General features: G+C 41.5%; 1 protein-coding gene and 2 non-coding genes across 3 annotated transcripts; all 3 read left to right on the top strand.

Annotated features, from left to right (window-relative positions):
* The first annotated feature begins 3,808 nt into the window (after positions 1-3,808).
* Positions 3,809-3,881, top strand: trnav-cac (transfer RNA valine (anticodon CAC)). Its single transcript has one exon. It is a non-coding gene; the product is annotated as a tRNA-Val (tRNA).
* Positions 3,882-4,645: 764 nt separating this feature from the next.
* trnav-aac (transfer RNA valine (anticodon AAC)) lies at positions 4,646-4,718 on the top strand. The gene has a single exon. It is a non-coding gene; the product is annotated as a tRNA-Val (tRNA).
* Positions 4,719-9,419: 4,701 nt separating this feature from the next.
* Positions 9,420-19,861, top strand: LOC109875295 (bcl-2-related ovarian killer protein homolog A-like). The gene is made up of 5 exons (XM_020467602.2): positions 9,420-9,843; positions 11,478-11,789; positions 12,534-12,662; positions 17,236-17,399; positions 18,107-19,861. The coding sequence occupies exons 2-5, from the start codon at positions 11,582-11,584 to the stop codon at positions 18,230-18,232; spliced, it is 627 nt and encodes a 208-aa protein (XP_020323191.1). The 5' UTR covers positions 9,420-9,843; positions 11,478-11,581; the 3' UTR covers positions 18,233-19,861.
* Positions 19,862-20,386: the final 525 nt, after the last annotated feature.

Genomic DNA, 20,386 nt, shown 5'->3' with positions numbered 1-20,386 from the left:
CGTCCAGGTCTACTTTTGTTTTCCTCGTCTTTACTGGGGTGATCTCTTGACGAAGCCCCGACGGAACATTTTCCTTGTGACACCCACGACCCTTGATCATCTTCTTTATCTCTGCGTCCGTACCAGTAAGTGTTCGGAGTAGAGGAGAGCTGAATAAGATCGTGGCCCTCTTTCCTTAGGAGGCCCGGTTGAGATCCACCTTCCCTTGGTTGTGGGTAGTTCGGCAGGGACCCACCTGGGCCTTGTAGTGCTGTGGGGCTTGAGCAATCGGGCCTTTCTTCACAGACTAGGAGGCCATCTTGAATACCCACAGTCATGTTCCCTTTTAGCTGTCCTCCCTGCACCATAAAGACCGGGGCCTGTACGGCGGCTGGGGTGGTGTGGGTTTTAAACGGGTTGTGTGGGAGGTGTGTGAATGGATTTTGTGAATAGGGAGGTGGCACTGCAGTCTTCTCTTCCTGTGGCAGTGGTGGGTATAGAGAGGGCGGGGCTGATGGGGTGGTCACGGTGGGCGGTGGTGTGTTGTGGTTGTTGATTGTGCCTTCGCTCATATCAGGTTTTTTGTGTGGGCGTGTCCTTTTTGTCTCTTCTATTGGCCCATGTTCCTATTTTTAGTTCAACCTCCGCGCTCTCCCTATTCTTCGTCCCTTTATTTTTGAAGAAATGGCTCTTATTTATTTCTGCTTCACTGTTTTTACTGTGTTCCACTGCTTCCTCTAATTCTCTCTCCATAGCGCTGAGCTGTTCCCTTGACGGGGCGACTCCACTAATGTAACCTGCCTGTGTCCATTTCAGCCTAATTCCCTCCCATACTTTCTTTATAGATTTATATTCCTGTTTTCCCCCTGATCTCTCCTGTATTCTCAGATCTAAATATTAGTTGAATTTGAGTTTGGGAATGGTGGTTGTGGCCATTCTGTCGTTTAACTATGTCTGGGTTTAATAACTATCTTCATACACTTAGCCCGTCACTTGGTCTAAACCAGCGATTTATTCACAGTGCTCACACAGACATATCTCTTGTGTCTCACCCTCGTGCACAAAGAGTTTTGTAGAATTACTATACTATAATATCGATGGGGATATTCGCGAGATAATTATGCGTCTAGGATAGTTTATTGGAGTAGACTGTACTAAAATATTGAAAAGGGATATTCGCGAGATAATTATGCATCTAAGGTATTAAATGTTTTTTTTTTTTTGTAATTTTACAACTACACACATTTCTACTGCCTGGCAAAATGTTAGTGTCCCTAACGCCTACTTTTGGGTCAGTGACAATGTATTCAACTGCCTTCTATAATATTGGTCGAATTAATTCTAGGCAACACCAACAGCACAAATGGGACAAAAATCAACTCGTTACACAGCACGGTGGCCGCACAACCCCGCCCCACTTTTGACTCGGCGGTCAATTTTAGAGTCGGTGGTCAGTATCACTCGGTCTCATGAAACGGTCAATCAGTGACATTAATCTGGAGAGATCAGGTTTAATTCCTTCACTCCTAGTCCAATTGTTTTACTTATTAACTGATGCTCCCTAGTGGGATGGGAACTGCTCTAGTCCCATTCTTGGCTATGCGTCTCGATCAATTTAACACCACATTTCATAATCACATTCATAATTTCATTTTACAGAGTCATCAAATCCCTCACTGTCACACCTAGTCAATTGCCACATCGTCTAGTGCCAGGCTATATGGATAAGATTTTGCAATATATCACTGAGTCATCAAATTCCTCACTGTACACCTAGTCGATTCATATCAACTACTGTCAGACTATTTGGATAAGATTTTACAATATATCACTGAGTCATCAAATTCCTCACTCTACACCTAGTCGATTCATATCAACTACTGTCAGACTATTTGGATAAGATTTTACAATATATCACTGAGTCATCAAATTCCTCACTGTACACCTAGTCGATTCATATCAACTACTGTCAGACTATTTGGATAAGATTTTACAATATATCACTGAGTCATCAAATTCCTCACTCTACACCTAGTCGATTCATATCAACTACTGTCAGACTATTTGGATAAGATTTTACAATATATCACTGAGTCATCAAATTCCTCACTGTACACCTAGTCGATTCATATCAACTACTGTCAGACTATTTGAATATGAAATGACAATATATCACTCAGATATCATTACGGAATGCCTTTTGTTATCGGAAAAATTTTCCCATAAATTTAACAGGAATTCATACCTACGCCTTTAGTACTTCTGATCAATAATTTGGATAATGACTATGATATAATATGCAGATTTTGATTTAACAGGTTTCTGCCTACCTTATAGTGTCGAGCTCTTAGATCAGTTTCCTAAGGCGAGTTGAATCCCCGATGGCTCCTAGTAAACAGGTCGCCCGTCCTTTGAATCTGTTGTCAACTTGTCTTTTCTCTCATCAACTCTCTATGGACCGAATTCATGGGTTTAATCCATCCATCTGCTACCAATTTGTTGATGAATAGGTCTTTGAGAAACGAGACCAAGTCGAGACGCTGGACAAGGCGGATACGGTATAGTAAAGGCCATTTATTCAAGAGTAATGATATCTGGCAAAACGTGCACGGCTCCGTTTCGTCAAGTTCTCATGCGAACCATTGGAAAAAGAGGGCGGACACATATCGTACAGTTCATTTTATACATTGAAATGACGTAGGTAGATTCTGGTAGTCCTGGCTTCTGGTAGGTTGTTCGTAGATGATAGACAGTCTCCTCCAGCCTGGTGTCAGTATCCCATTGGTTCTCAACAGAGTTCTTTGTCTTTGGAGCCCATCCAGAAGGGGAGGGGCTGAGTGTGTGTAAGTGTGTGCGTTCCTGTCTTGGCAAGTCTGTGTGTCTTTTCAGTGAGTGTGTGTGTGAGAGATATCCTGTATGGGCCCTACCATGTTTTACTGTGAAAATACGTTGCTATGTGTTGTCTCAGTTATAGCAATGCAATAGCAGTAAGCTGGTCATTTGCATAGGAAATAGCACTTCATTACAGTACCCAAGAACACAGTGGCTTCCATCACTCTTAAATGGAAGTAGTTTTGAACCACCAAGCCTCTTCCAAGAGCCGGCGGCACACAATAATTCACGGCTTCTCAAGCCTTATTGCTTAATTAATGGACTAAGTCATTTCTGATTTCATTAGGTTCTGAGAGCGATAAATGTCCCACCCAGCCAAAGTCAGCCACACCCTTTGAATTCCACTCATTAGGTTTACGTAGTGTAGTGGTTATCACGTTCGCCTAACACGCGAAAGGTCCCTGGTTAAAGACCGGGTGGAAACACATTTTAACAAATTGGACAGTAAGCCTATTCACTTAGGACTCGGTCCCAATTTCGGAATTCATGCTTTTCCTTCGCACTTCTCAATATTTGCTATTCAGACATACCTTTTTTAGTCGCGTAACGCACTCTGCATGTGTGGCTAGCTTGGGCACTCTGAATACATTCCTGCTACGTGTGGTCTGAGGTCCATAATGATTCAAATAGTTTACCATGCCAGGGTAAGCCGACAAGAAACACAGCCCATATTTCAAGTGTTTTTAAAATCCCCCGTGGGGAACATGAATGGTGGAAAAACGATTGGAACCATTTTCCTGTTTGACCGCTAGTTTTTAATGGGTATTATGGCTCTTTCTGTGGTACTCAATTTGGGATATTATGTGAGGAAGACTTGTGGGCATTCCTAATATTTTCCACGACATCTCTTTTTGTGTTGTAGTTTCAGTAGTGTAGTGGTTATCACGTTCGCCTCACACTCAAAAGTCAGTCACACCCTTAGTTTACCACACATTAGGTTTCCGTAGTGTAGTGGTTATCACATTCGCCTCACACGCGAAAGGTCCCCGGTTCGAACCCGTGCGGAATCATTTTGTAATATTCAATATTTCCCAATGCCCAGATCCTAGCATTTGGTTTGAAACAGTTGAGGTTTGTCTAAACCTTGATTTCTACCTCTCCGACCTGTGGATCAATGTTGCCGTTTTTTGGGGGACCTCCTCCGTGCGATCTGCATGAATGTGACCAGACTGACAGCTTCTCTGAGCCAGGCAAATTCATTTATCAGGGACATTATAATGGATATATCCAAATAAATGGCAATATAATCCAAGGTAAAACAAACAAAAATGTAGATTGTTTTCTGTCATTACAGCTGCTTGATGTGACCGCTAGTTTTTAATGGGTACTATACACAATACCCCATAATGACAAAGCGATAACATATAGTTTTTATTAATGAAAAAAATATTTAAAAAAAAAACTTATTTACATACGTTTTCAGACCCTTTGCTATGAGGCTGGAAATTGAGCTCAGGTCCATCCTGTTTCCATGGATCATCCTTAGATGTTTCTTCAAATTGATTGGAGTCCACCTGTGGTAAATTCAAATGATTGGTCATTTCTGCAGCATTGAAGGTACCCAAGAACACAGTGGTTTCCATCACTCTTAAATGGAAGAAGTTTTGAACCACCAAGCCTCTTCCAAGAGCCGGCGGCACACAATAATTCCCGGCTTCTCAAGCCTTATTGCTTAATTAATGGACTAAGTAATTTCTGATTTCATTAGGTTCTGAGAGCGATAAATGTCCCACCCAGCCAAAGTCAGCCACACCCTTTGAATTCCACTCATTAGGTTTCAGTAGTGTAGTGGTTATCACATTCGCTTAACACGCGAAAGGTCCCCGGTTCGAGACCGGGTGGAAACACATTTTAACAAATTGGACAGTAAGCCTATTCACTTAGGACTCGGTCCCAATTTCGGAATTCATGCTTTTCCTTCGCACTTCTCAATATTTGCTGTTCAGACTTACCTTTTTTAGTCGCATAACGCACTCTGCATTTGTGGCTAGCTTGGGCGCTCTGAATACATTCCTGCTATGTATGGTGTGAGGTCCATAATGATTCAAATAGTTTACCATGCCAGGGTAAGCCGACAAGAAACACAGCCCTTATTTCAAGTGTTTTTAAAATCCTCCGTGGGGAACATGAATGGTGGAAAAACGGTTGGAACCATTTTTCTGTTTGACCGCTAGTTTTTAATGGGTATTATGGCTCTTTCTGTGGTACTCAATTTGGGATATTATGTGAGGTAGACTTGTGGGCATTCCTAATATTTTCCAAGACCTCCTCTTTTTGTGTTGTAGTTTCAGTAGTGTAGTGGTTATCACGTTCGCCTCACACTCAAAAGTCAGTCACACCCTTAGTTTACCACACATTAGGTTTCCGTAGTGTAGTGGTTATCATGTTCCCCTCACATGCGAAAGGTCCCTGGTTCGAATACCGGTTGGAAACATTTTGTAATATTCACTATTGCCCAATGCCCACAAAAATGTAGGTAGTTTTCTGTCATTTCAGCTGCTTGATGTGATTGTGTGATAGATTTAGTTGGCTGGCTAGCAACGGAAAAGTAGCTAGCCTGAAACCTTGTCTAAAGATTGTTGTGCGCAATGATGGTGACAGGTGTGCGTAATGAACGGCAGTCTGGCGAGCGGGAGCATGGTTGACAGTACCCCCTCCCCCCACCCTCTAGGGGTACCACCCAGTGTCCCACCTGGGCGAGCCTGACGAACCGGCCAAGGCATGGGCGCTGGACAAGCCGGCCGGAGCGTAGAAGGCCGATGAACCGGCAGAGGCGTGGGAGCCTGGAGAGACGTCTCAGGTGTGGGAGCCTGACAATCTGGCTGAGGCGTGAGAGCCCAGCGATCCCGCTGAGGTGTGGGACCCCAACGAAACCCGCTGAGGCGCGGGAGCCTGATGGCCGGCTGAAGCATGATGTGGGGTGGGCGCATGCTGAGCCCACCTTGGCAAGACGACCTCTAAGCTAAGGCGTGGATGCCCGACGAGTTAGCTGTCCTCTATATTTGAAACCCCCCCAATCCTACGAGGTGTAATCATACCTTTCTAGAACTCACCTGCGGTTGTGCACCTGACATCTTTCTCCATAAGGTCTTCTTCTTTGGTATCATGGCATTCGCACATTTTGTTTGTGCATGCCGTCATCTACTCTGCGGTAGTGTGTGATCGATCACATTAGACCCTACACTACACCGCTATTACATACCACCAACTAACCCTAGACTTATTACATACTACATACTACTTATTACATATTACATACCACCAATTAACCCTACACTTATAAACCACTATTACATACCACCAACTAACCCTACACTTATATACCACTATTTCATAATTGAAAAAAATTAAACACCCCATTACACTACTTTAACCCTAACTGACCCTACACCAGGCCAACGGCCTGGGAGGACGGGACTCTTTTATTCAATACACCTTGTAACTCTCAAACACCCAAGTACTTATCCGCAGCTGCTATCACAACATATATTTTCTATGATTGACAATGAATGCTAAGAAGCCAACCTTATTGAAGCACAAATTCCTACCACTCTGTATTGGCCTAGGCCTAGTAACCACGCTTGAACCATCATCCTCTACTCACCTTCTGTTCTACTCGGACCTTGGCAACCTCAACCTGTCTCTCTCGCACCAGTTACTTCTGATCCCCAGCCACATGGGCACACCCACAATTGAAACCATTTGTTTTTCTCCCCACCAACACTGCTCGTTCCTTTGTTCCGTCTCGGAATCAAATCCAATTGTATTCATCACATGCTTTGTAAACAACAGGTGTAGACTAATAGTGAAATGCTTACATACGGGCGCTTCCCAACAATGCAGAGAGAAAGAAAATAGAGAAACAATAGCAAAGTAATAATAAAATATATAATAATAATAAAAGTAGACCAAAGTGAAGGGAGAAAAAAACAAATGCAAAGAAAACCAGTGAAGGAATCTACTGTTGAGAAATAATATAAATGTAAAACATGTAATAATAAAAGTATCTGTGTTATCTAGTGGAAATCGCTCTGTCATTTCATGGTTGCAAAAATTCTACACTATTTGCTCAATTTCAGTTTATGTGAGAAGACAAGCACTGAGTAGTGTGTGGAATCATTGTACCATCTAAATTGCTGTGAAAAAGATTTTCAATAACCAAAAATATTGTTTTTACAGCTGTTTGAAGCTGATGGACCAAAACCATTGTTTGAACCTGGTGGACCAAAACCACTGTTTGAACCTGGTGGACCAAAACCACTGTTTGAAGCTGGTAGCCTAAAAACTACATTTTTTGTTATTGAAAATATATATCACAGCTATTTAGATGGTACACTATTCAGCAATGTCATCAGGGTTCATTTCCACACACAAACACACACGGTTTAGGTTTGTGTATAGTCAACGCTTTGTTATTAAAAGAGTATTGTGCCTCTCATTCAGATCTGCCATGCACACCTCTGCCAGCAACACCACCACTGCCCCAGTCAGCTTCTTACCGTGTTGCCCGCACAAGGCCCATCAAGACAGGAGGTCACGCTTTTGTCTTGGACCACGGTCGATGGAAAGAGCCCATGAGAACAGTCATTGATGGGGTCTTGGCCAAGCACCATGGTGAGAAAGACAGCCTGAATCCTGAAGCAGGTGGATGGGGATGATGTTGCACTAGTGCAGAGTACATGCAATGACCCCAAACAGCATCCTGCACCCTACCGCAAGGCAGCATATCTCCAGGCATGTGAAACATCTGGCCAAGCATAAGAACATCAGCTCTGCTCTTAACACCAGCCCAGAGAAGCTCCTGGACACACAGGAGCGGTGGCAGCGTCTTACTGCAGAGAGTGAAACGGTCACTGTCCCAGTCACACCCCAGGCACCTGCTTCAGTAAACTCACCAGGGGTGTGTCCTCCCCAGGATGCCCCTCTGCCACAGGTTGCAGTCGAGAGGATGGTGAAAGAGATCAGCAGTTAAAAGGGGGCAGTGAGGAAGGCGCAAACAGAGGAAAGAGGAAAGAGAAAATCCTCAGAGCAGCATCCCTCAGGCTGTCTGAGCAGGTTTTTCCACCAGCCACTGAAACAAGGCCCCAACAGCTCAGACATAAATATCAGCTTTCCTGGAGTATCAGGAAAATGTATCTACTGCCTAGCCAAAGTGTTTTCCCTGTACCAGGCACAGGGCATGATGACAGATGACCTGGAGGGATTTCCAACAATCTGCTTTTTATGAGACTGAAAAGCAGAGATGGGTGGTGAAAAGTGGAAGTGACTCTGCAGTCACACACACACACACACACACACACACACACACACACACACACACACACACACACACACACACACACACACACACACACACACACACACACACACACACACACACACACACACACACAGGAGCTTTTCATCTATTTCCATTGAAGGAAGTGGTTTGGTTTCATGTTTGATTAGTATTTATGTAGTACCTTTGAAATACTACATATTACATTACTGAACCCCACCACGCACACCTTTCCAAATGAAATCATTACCCTTATGTAAATCAATTGATTAATCTTAAGTAATAAAGTCATGTTTTATTGTCATTGTTGTGGAGTAGTGAACTACATGTAGTTCAACTAGTAATCTACCTACATTTTGCAGTAACTTGGTGGTTGTTGAACTAAATTTAACTCAATGTAATTTTTGACATGTAGAGGTGTAGTTAACTACTGGAACTACACACAACTTTTTTAGCAGAAAGAAAATTAAATATGGGTGAAGTAGGCAATAATTTATTTCCTTTTTTTAGCATCAGACCTGCCTAATTCTCACTTGAATCGTAGATTTTGTGTTTAATAGGGGAAATGACACATTCTGTTAACATCTTGACTCCAAAATGATCTGTTCTTGCAATTTGTAGTCTGACATTATATATTTAGATATGATACTTTTCCCACTAAGTAGTGTTGATGCAATGAACTACTTTTACAAAGTAACTTGAGTTTTAAGTAAACCACATTTTTCTTAAGTGTAGATTTAGTGTATCTTCACTTCTTCCAGTAATAAGTCATTGGTATAATCTTCGTAAAGTACATTTTCTTAGTAGCTTCCCCAACACTGTTCATTTGGAATGTGGAGAGCATGTTTGCGTGTAAGGACTAAGGAGGTGGTTTCTATTTCTAATCCTTTTAACCCATTGGGATTAAAGGTGCGCCACTCCTGGCCCCTTTGTCTTTGGGATGAGTTAAATATAGAGATAATACATGGTGTTTTTCCGGTATAGGTAGACTAAACAATGGTAACAGTGCCATTGGTGTTCAATCAATACCCTTATAAATTGATTATACCTAGTAGGCCTATGAGATCGTTATTTTATTGAGTTGCAGGCTAGCCTATTTGTTAGGCTAGCCACCTTTATTTAAATACAATTTAGAATGAGATTCATTCAGATAACCAAGACATATGATACAACTAATTATAAGAATATGAATGAATTTACATGGTTATTATGTTAAAGCAGACAAAAATACATGCTCCGTTTATAAAGTTTATGACTGTGGCCAAGGACCGCTGCGCTGCGCAGAGAGTGGTTCAAAATACGTACTCTGCGCTTCCCGTCTCCTCCGCACAAATCAAATCGTTTGCCACAGAAAGAAGGAAACTGAAGAGCTGGTTTACCTTAAACTTGTTCAATGAATTTGGTCTTTACAGGCTAGTAGCTACATTAATCACGGGGCTTATCTGCAGTTTGCCAAAGCGTTAGGTTTTAATTGTAGAAGGTTGCGCGTGCAAGACAAGGAATTCCATAAATTATATCCCCGTTGAGATGGGGTTGTTTGATTAGATTGTGACGACGGTATGCAGACAGGAATTAGAATTTGAACATCGTATCCGAGAGGACTTGTCTTAGCTTGGCACCTGAGGAATGATTTGAATCCAATCAAAAAGTCGTCGTTGAATTCCCTGTGAGGCGTGTCTTTCAGCAGGTGTCAGGTGAGTTCACTCTATCCTCGTTACTTATAATACCCAGGTTAAAAGGTGTGATTGAGAATGAATGAGTAAGGAAGAAGACAATGCTATTTCACCGTAATTCTAAGCGATGCATATATGTTTAACGGCCTACATACATTGGTATATTTTCGTAGTAAAATAAATGATGGGAAATGCTCTAAGCTATTTGTGCGGTTAATATAGCTTGTGACACATGTATACGTTTCTTATACACGTAGGGATATTAAATAATCGTAGGCCTATAATAATAATATTGTCTCATGCTCTGGGGTAGACCTTGATCATGACTCTCCTTTAAATAAGATTCTTTGGATGAAAGCGTCTTCTGTAGGGGGGAGTTTTGTTAAAAGAGCTGCAACGCTTGGTCTGAACATGAACACAAATCGCTTGTGGTACGGTTTTGGAAGAATAAGGACCTTATTCCATATTAGCAATAAATTATTTTCAAAATACAAGGTTAAATTGACACATACATTTTATAGGATTCCTACATGGCCAAATTTCCACGTTACAGGGCTTGTTTATGGAAGACATAATGGACTACCTGTGATAATTAGATATCTGTCTCCAAACATGTGTGAACGGAAGACGGATGCCACAAACGTTTTGTCACTGAAAAACAATGTAAGCTGCAACTGTGTTAAAACCGGTTTAAACAGTGTACACAATAAGTGTGTATTTTGCATTTGTGAAATTTGTTGATGTGATATGAAAGTAGAGGGATTATGTTTCTAGAACCATACTGCAATTGGGAATGGATTCTAGTTTAGTTGGAGAATGTGGCTGTTTTGGCTTCGAGGTAATTCGCCCTTTAAACAAAACAAGTAAAGTCCTTTATTCCAATAATGGGCTAGGCCAGGGGTTCCAAACTAATTTTGCATTTGGTCTTCAACGAGCATCACTGAAAATTGGTTATATTTCCTTGCTGTCTAAATTTGGAAAAAAAATGTAGTCCTCTCTCCATTGTTTTTGGAATTCTCGATGCTACCTGAATGTCTAGATTTCATTTAGGTGATTATTCGCGAGCTGGACACAGTCAAGAAACTGTATGAATGTATGTTTGAGATACATGTTGGAGGTGAGGTTTTTGAAGTTAAATTTGTTTATTTATTATGCTTTGGCCACATATGAGTAGCCTACAGGATGAGTCAACAACATTATTTGGGTATAAGTTAACAGAATATGAACTTTTAAGTGAGATTTTCACTGGACAGTAACTTTAATTCCAGGTTTTAGATGCTAACCCCATCCCCAAATGAAAACTAAACATGGATTCCATGTTGTGATCTCCCTTTGCGTGCACACCTGTCTGTTTCACACCTGTTTGTCTAGCTAATCAGCCTCGCAATACGGGCTAGCTGGTACAGTCATTGGACCATGACTTATCTCGCAAGTTGTTGCTATGGAATGCCCTTAGAACACGTCTTATTAATAAAATAATTAATAAAGGTGTCTAAATTTGGGCTATGGCAAGTTTATGAATCATACAACCTACTTGAAGATGCATAAGAAAGTGGTGTATGATATTAAATCATGCATTTTTACCCACTTTTATTGTTTCATATATTCACAAATCTTTATTTTGATAAATACAAAACATTTGACTTTCTCAACAGATTGGAGATTTAGTTCATTGTAGTGGCTCCAGCTGAGAAGAACCACTCAGGCACTGATACACCGAAGTGATCAGGTTTTCCCTGATCAGAATCCTGCTTTGGAGATGGAGGTGATTCGTCGCTCCTCTGTGTTTGCAGCCGGGGTGATGGAAGCCTTTGACCATTCCCCTTCCGACAAAGAACTGGTGTCCCAGTCCAAGGCACTGTGTAGGGACTACATACACTCGAGGCTCAACATCTATGGGCTGGGCTCGTCCAAAACTCAGGTGGACTCAACGCTTTGTGAGGTGTCTGCCGTGCTTCTCTGTCTCGGTAAGAACCTGCAAACTGTTACAAACTTAATGTACCAAAAAAATCCTGCTTGAATGCATGTGCACCACTTGTCTTCAAATCTAGCATTTTACAGAATAGGTCAGTGCTTTGGAGCTGTGTTTCCCTTGAGATTCCCTATGTTCCCTGAATAGATTGGACACACTGTACTGGTTTTGTCCTCCACGTGTATATTGCTTCTTTCTTGAGATTAAGGACAAGCAGCGGACTGACATGCATGACCGAGATAGGTATCAAAAAATGTCTGACAATCCGAGGTGAAGGCATTCAAGCTACGGCATTGTTCAGTTGAGTAGGCTAACCAAGGCAGGTGAGGCAGGCCTAAATGCAAGATTTGAAGAGCAATGTAATATAGTGAGGTAATGTGGTCATCAACATTTACCAAAAGGTGGTGCAGGACCTGTCTGGACACTGGTGGGTTATGGGCTTTGGCTGATTTCTTCAGCTTGGTTTGGGTTATGGCCGAGACGATCAATTTGTTTACTAAGATTATTACAACAAATCTCTAAAAGCTTGGACACAGAGCCCAAAAGTTTGGGAACAACTGACCTATGACAGTTTCTCTGACCAGTCTGGTTTTCCTAATGCCCCTGTGCTTCAATGATTGTTTCAACAAAGTCACTTTGTCATGAAGTTGTTAATTGGGTAGATAGACCTGTTGTTCTTTCTCAGTGCTACCCTGTCTCTAATTGTTCAGCCTTTGTGGTCCTTCCTTGGTTTTCCTAGGTGATGAGCTGGAGTGCATGCGACCGAGTGTCTACCGGAACGTGGCGAGACAGCTCAACATCTCAGTGGCCATGGAGACCACGGTATCCGATGCCTTTGTTGCCGTGGCAACAGAGATCTTTTCTGCAGGTGAACAGCTGCAAGGGAAGGGGTGGCAATTGTGGGGATTTAGGAGGTTGATGTCGCGTAAGCCCTTTAAGAATCTGCACACGTAGCAGAATTTTCCCACGTTTTCCCATTGACATGCATGATTAACTCTTTCATCCCAAGGTTTGGGAACAAATCTTAAGATGATTTTTAAACCCTATATGTTTGTGCTTAGAGGGGACAAAGCAATCCTACATGAGCTTTGAGGAATGTGTGTTTTGAGACAGGGCTACAAGATGCCCGGTTATTTGAAACGAATTGCTTCTTGCAACACTTTGTTAAACATTGTTTTTGTGACACATTTTTCACACAGTAGCATCATTTACCATAAATATGAGATGATGTACTCCCTAAAGACAGAGTTCTGAACATGTACCAAAAAACACGTACCCATGTCTTCTCTTTGTCCGTCTACTTTGATGTAACTTTGAAACACACGAGAACATTGGGTGTCTGGAACAACTGTTCTATTCCGTCACTGGTACATACAGTCTCTGCTGTGTGAATGCATCTCACTGTACATCTTTGTCTGTTTACTTGACAAGTTGAAACTTTAACAGAAACATCACTAGTATACACAGTTTCTGCTACGGGACTTGCCACTCTGGCATGATTAAAGATAAGGAGTTATTCAATGTCACACATGAATTACTGCTACAGCACAGTATGAGTCCCCTGGACCGCATTAATAATAAGTCTCTCAAACTTGGCTCTATGTCTGGAAAGATAAAAATAGCCTCAATTTCAAGCATTTTCCTAGCTAACATTTTGGCTGAACTGTGACTGTTTTGACGTCACCAGGGGCATTTTTGGAACACCGTGGGATTCCTCCAGAGAGGAAAACAAACCACTGACCCAGGCAACATTGGCCTTTAAGGGATGTGGGGTTCAACAGCTGTATATTTATCGGACTGAAAAGATAAGCGACATTCTTTACATGTGATGATTGCAATAGAGAATAATGATGCTATGTCAATCAAATGCTGCACTAAGGCAAACGGACCGTAATGGATCATAGTCGCAGGTTTGATCACGATTCGTGGTTCAAAAACTCTTGAAATGAAGGGTTCCGACATCCAGTAATACACCATTATGTGACATAATTGGTTTCTAGATTTGATGAGGAAGTACTTTGGCTACACTTTTTGCCGCTAGACACTATTTGGGGTGTTTTTTCCAGTCCCCCTACATAATTCTGATTGATGAGAGGTGTTTCAGACATGATTATGCCCTAGAGTGGTATTTATAAACAATTGGCTCAAATCTCCCTGCACAATCGTTTGATTGAGCCTGCTGTCTAATCTAAAAAAAAATTGAATGGAGTCATGTTTTGTCGCAATTATTGTGGCCGTTGTGTTTCGCCAATTGCACGGTCTCACTAGGATGAGTAGATATGGTTGTCCTTGTTCAACAGAGCCATTGAACTTAACGACGCTCCTATCTGCCAGGACATTGAAGGATATCTAGGGTGACTCGTTTTCCCTGGCTTTGTAAAGACTACAGCCTGATGGGAGCCATGCTTCCTTGTCCAATTGTGTTCCCACCCTTGAAGGCATCCTGAAATCGCTATCAATTCTGGATATTGTGGTTTGCTTACAACCAGGAAATGTAGATGGCCTGTTTTTCTACGGTGAGACGCAGAACCATTTGTGTGTAGTGAGACAATTCTCGATTTTTATGACCCATATAATATGTTAATAACATATTAATGGACATACCTCAGGAGGCTGAAGAAATTCGGCTTGTCACCAAGAGCACTCAAAACTTCTACAGATGCACAATCAAGAGCATCCTGTCGGGCTGTATCACCGCCTGGTACGGCAACTGCTCCGCCCACAACCGCAAGGCTCTCCAGAGGGTAGTGAGGTCTGCACAATGCATCACCGGGGGCAAACTACCTGCCCTCCAGGACACCTACACCACCCGATGTCACAGGAAGGCCATAAAGATCATCAAGGACAACAACCACCCGAGTCACTGCCTGTTCACCCCAGAAGGCGAGGTCAGTACAGGTGCATCAAAGCAAGGACCGAGAGACTGAAAAACAGCTTTTATCTCAAGGCCATCAGACTGTTAAACAGCCACCACTAACATTGAGTGGCTGCCAACACACTGACTGAACTCCAGCCACTTTAATAATGGGAATTGATGGAAATTGATGTAAAATATATCACTAGCCACTTTAAACAATGCTACTTAATATAATGTTTACATACCCTACATTATTCATCTCATATGTATATACTGTACTCTATATCATCTACTGCATCTTTATGTAATACATGTATCACTAGCCACTTTAAACTACGCCACTTTGTTTACATACCCTACATTACTAATCTCATATGTATATACTGTACTCTATATCATCTACTGCATCTTTATGTAATACATGTATCACTAGCCACTTTAAACTACGCCACTTCGTTTACCTACCCTACATTACTAATCTCATATGTATATACTGTACTCGATACCATCTACTGCATCTTGCCTATGCCGTTCTGTACCATCACTCATTCATATCTTTATGTACATATTCTTTATCCCTTTACACTTGTGTGTATAAGGTAGTAGTTTTGGAATTGTTAGGTTAGATTACTCGTTGGTTACTACTGCATTGTCGGAACTAGAAGCGCAAGCATTTCTCTACACTCTCATTAACATTTGCTAACCATGTGTATGTGACAAATACATTTGATTTGATGCATTGAAAGAGCAGCTTTCTCTTGTACACTTCCTGCCAAGTGCACCAACCAAGCTTGCTTCCCCCAAATGTGCCCCATTTCTCGCTCTTCCACTCCTCTCCCTTCCCTCCATCTTCTTCTTATACCCAGACAATCTTCTCTCTATCCTGGGCTGTGTTGTCTCACATCAGGGTCAGATCTCTGTAGGGAGTTAGACATTGCGAGTACAGTCCTGTCCCAGAGGGAGTTACCTTATTTAAACCTTCCCCGAAGACTGTAGAGCCAAGCCACAGGTCAGTCAGTTCAGGCAAACAAAACGGCTTAAAGGAGGCTAATGCCATTAGCCTCGCTATTGCATCACAGCCATAACAAGGGTGGCACCCGAACGGCTTTAATAGGAAACAAGTGACCTCTTTGATGTGAAGCTCTGATGCGGTCGCAACCATCACTTGCTCTTTCTCTCTATTGGCTAATACTGTACAGTAGACTTCTGAAGTATGCAGTGTCTTGGGACTGCATATGTGCACTAAACTGGAGCATGTAAGATATAGGTAACTGCCAAACTAAAGGAACCACAAAACAGTATCTTAAAGTAACTTCCCGGTGCATGTCTCACTTTTTAAACGTCGTATTCTGTTAACTCGTACCAAATAATCCTGTTGACTCGTTTTATAATTGTGTTTGTGGCCAAAGCATAAAACCATTCTGTTGTTGGGGGTACGTACACACCCTTCCAACACAGAAACGCAGCTTTTTAACGTACTTCGTTACCATTTTCTGGATGGAAAACGATTTCACTTGTATTTCATAGAAATCTGGAAACACTGGCCAGTTACTTGAATTGGGTGTCTGGCTGCCAGAGCAGCTTCAATGCCCCTTGGCAAAGATTCTACTAGTGTCTGGAATTCTATTCGGGGAATGCAACAGCATTCTTCCACAAGAAATTCTATAATTTGGTGATTTTGTTGATGGTGGTCTCAAACCCTGTCCCAGGTGCCGATCCAGAATAAAAATGTGGGAAAAAGTCAATGGGTCTGAATACTTTCCGAATGCACTGTATAGCTTTTTGTGTACCGCCATGGTGTGATATTTTACGCACCAGCACATAATCTGTCTTTTACGCATACAACTCTGACAGAGTATCCCTTTACGCACATTCTGTGTATACATTCCTGTGCACTATTTTTCATGTTGCATTTATTTTTCATATTATTTCACATGTTGCCTCTATACACTGATGTGATAATGTTGTACATGTGTTTACACATTTATTTACTTGTCATGTGACATTTACCTGATCCCCACCTCTATTTCTAAAACTATTTAATACATTTTTCAATAAGGCTGTAACATAACAAAATGTGGAAAAAGTCAAGGGGTCTGAATACTTTCCCGAATGCAGTGTACACGGCAGACCAATCCGAACTCCTCTCTCGGCATGTCCAGCCAATCCCTTATCTAAGCCAATCATGGCTAGCGGGAAGGTTCCTGTCTTTTTCCGTAGCTAAACTAACTAGACTCGCAATTTAACAATTTGATTTGTATTTACAGTTGCGATACAAGTTTGTTATTAAGTCACATCAAAGTTCACATGTTCTTGAAGGCATTTCTGCTGAAAAAACACATGTTTACATTCAAATGCCTCTCCTGTGAAGTAGTGACGCATATGCCTAGTTTCCTGAAACTAATAATTTTTTGAATTGGGACTGGTTAACTACAATGCACACTTATTAGGAGTCTACTGTTTTGATATTAGCTAAGTACTTTTCATTAATGCTTTAGTATTGCAATAAAAAAGTATGAAGCATCAAGATCCACTACACCACAATCAGCCAACTAATCTGTGATTCTCTCTCTCTTGTCCATAGGCATCACATGGGGTAAGGTAGTATCTATGTATGCCGTGGCCGGCGCTCTGGCGGTGGACTGTGTACGTCAGAACCAGCCTGCTACGGTCCAAACCATAGTGGACAGTCTGGGTCAGTTTGTCCGTAAGAACCTGGCCCCTTGGCTGAAGAAACGTGGAGGTTGGGTGAGTGACTGGACTGTTGTTGTTGCTGGACTGTTGTTGCTGACAAAGGGACAGTTTTTTTGTTTTGTAACTACCACATAGTTGTGGCTTAAGTAAAAGGAAGATTATTAAATCCGCATTCTGGATTTTGATTTGACTTATTAGGATCCCCATTAGCCGACACCAATGGCAACAGCTAGTGTCCTCCCCTCCATCAGAGATCTGTATATAATGACGAGATGCTCATGTTTTCGCCTAAAAATGGGATGTCGTTGTCCCAAATGCGGGAAGGCAGGGGGACAAGCTTAGGTCCAAAATTAGCCCATAAGCCCATAGGGCTAATTTTGGACAGTTTGGAGAGAGTGAAACCTTTCGCTTCGCCTCTTCCTCTCTGCCTCTTCCTCTCTGCCTCCATGTCGTTTTTTGAAGGACACTGATGTAAGTAGTTTCCCTATGCTGCCCTCTACTGGTTCCCAGGGGTAGCCCATAGGCAACATATAACCAACGATTTTTGTTTTCTTCTCAATTGAAGGAACATTGATTCCTTACATCCTCCTTCTCCAAAAAAATGTTGTCCTTCCCTCTGACCTTCTCCTCTAGTGTGTTTTTGAGAAGGAAGAAAGGCTAGAGGACACAAGGCATTTAGGAAATAATGATATGTGGGACAAGTGTGTCCTGAAAGTTTCCAACTGTGACCTTTCCAATGTGACCTCTTTGTCTTTTTCCAGACCGACATTAAGAAATGTGTGGTGAAGTTAGATGCCGTTCCTCAGACCCATTGGCTGTCTCCCGTTGCCGAATCCTGCAAGCACTTTCTGTCAACACTGTACGTCTACATTATGAAGGAGCCATGAAGGAATTGGGAGAGGAACTGTGGTTGAAAGGCCAAGAGCTTCAAGTCCTTAAATTTGAAGGCTCTGTGCTTCAGATGAACTAGACAGCAGACATCCTCTAACTTTTTGACGGAACACATTTTGTTAAGATTGGTGATGGCCATCTAAACAGTGACTCTCCTTCGTGCAGAGTGCAAGTCACAGTATCACATTTTGTATAATCATCATCAATTTAATCAACAATGACTGCTCTTCTTCCAAAGAGTAATCCCAGTTACCCGGAAGTAAAATTCCCGCGTACGTTTTCACTTCCCGGCCATGAGAGATTATACAAAGTGTAGTCACAGTCAATTTCATATACACATATTTTCAGTTCCGATGATCAACTTTTGTTCAAAGTACTTGTACAAAACCATGTATCTTTCAGTGTTGTAATATAGTTTCCGCTACCGTGTTGTAGTGAGTATGTGTACTGTGGTAGGTGCTCAAATCTCTGAAGTAAGATCCAGTCTGATGATAACTGAAGAATATCATCTGGGACTTTACACTGAAAAATGGACAAAGTGATAGCATCTGTTCTATGGACAAGAATGTGATGCTTTTTGCTGCACCCCTGTGGAGGACATATGAAATGTATGATGAGTTACTACTTTGTTGTGATGGGATGCAACAGTCTATCCAGGCTTTGTCCAAACTGTACAGTGCTGTTGATCTCAGGGGTGCATTCACTAGGAAGCAAACGGGCAGAATTGGGGAGGGATCTACCTTGCATTTGTCCCATAAGAAACACTTTTGTTGCTAAATGTTTTGCTACAGTGTGCACTAATGAGTACACCCCAGTTGTACCCCTCAATATGTACCATTGAGTACAAAAGACAGAATGATGCCTATTCTATTTCTTTTAGACCTTTTAAGTACTATCTTTAACTAATGTATTTTATTGGGAAACTGTAGTGATGATGATTGAATCTGTATCTCTTTACAGCATCTTTCCTGTGGTCACTTGCAATATTTACTTAAAGGTCCAATGCAGCAATTTTGATCTCAATATCAAATAATTTCTGGATAACAATTTAGTACCTTTATTGTGATTATTTTCAATTAAAATTGTCAATTAAACAGCTTCTTAGCAAAGAGCAATTCCTCAAGCAAAAATGTTGCTGTCTGGTAGTGGTCTGAGTGGGGAGGGGAAAACTAGTTGTTATTGGCAGAGAGGTTTTGTTGGAGGAAATTATGGTTGAAATGACTAATTATGTATACATTCCAATCAGAACTGACTAGTCCAAATGCTATAATGTACTGTACAAATATGAATTTTCTCTCTTGCTCCCATTCCCAATTGTATATAATGTAGTCAGGAGTTTAGTAACAATGACGGTCTGTTCCTTGTACAAATGAATGTACTATCTCCAGACTGTCTAGAATGCTGATTTATACTGACTGACCTTGACTTCAGACGTGGAGCGAAGGCTCGAGAACTATAGGGCCTCTCTACCGGTGTCATGAAAGAGATAGAACATTTAGAAAACGCTGACGTCATTTTCAGTTTATAACCTGTGGAAAAATGTGTATGTGGCAGTACTCTCTTGTAATAAACGCTGTTACCTGACTTTTAAGACTGGTCTCGATCTATTTCATGCATAATTAATGAATTTACAACTCATTAATGAATTTGGTTTTGGCTATAAAACATATAGGAATTTAGAATTCCTCTAACAGGTTTGTAACTTTAATTGATTTATGGTGATGTTACCAGGCAGGCCAAAACTCCATCCCTCCAAAACAGGGAGTCTTTTCAAACAGCTCTTACACTAAAAAAGTGCATTATCATAATTTTCCCAATTTCACAGTGTTATTCCAACCTCCGTATCAAAATATATATATAACGCACAGGGAACTCTAATTCGTGACTACACTGGGCCTTTAATATTGAGCTTTTATATGCAAAATAAACGTAACACTATCGAGATAATGGTGTTGTAAACACCACAATTAGATCATTTTAATTGTTCAAATCAATCAAATTGTATTGGTCACATACAGATGGTTAGCAGATGCACAAACAATGTACGAAATAATACATATAAAAACAAATGACTCCCTGGTTTTCTAAGGACCTGAAGAGAGGCGAACATCTCTTTCGGCGCCATCAAGGAGTTTCATTTGTTTTTATTC

Source organism: Oncorhynchus kisutch, linkage group LG30 (assembly GCF_002021735.2).
Source record: "Oncorhynchus kisutch isolate 150728-3 linkage group LG30, Okis_V2, whole genome shotgun sequence".
NCBI classification, from domain to species: Eukaryota; Metazoa; Chordata; class Actinopteri; order Salmoniformes; family Salmonidae; genus Oncorhynchus; species Oncorhynchus kisutch.
Note: the sequence above shows the minus strand (reverse complement) of the source record. Positions and strands in the feature narration are given on the sequence as shown.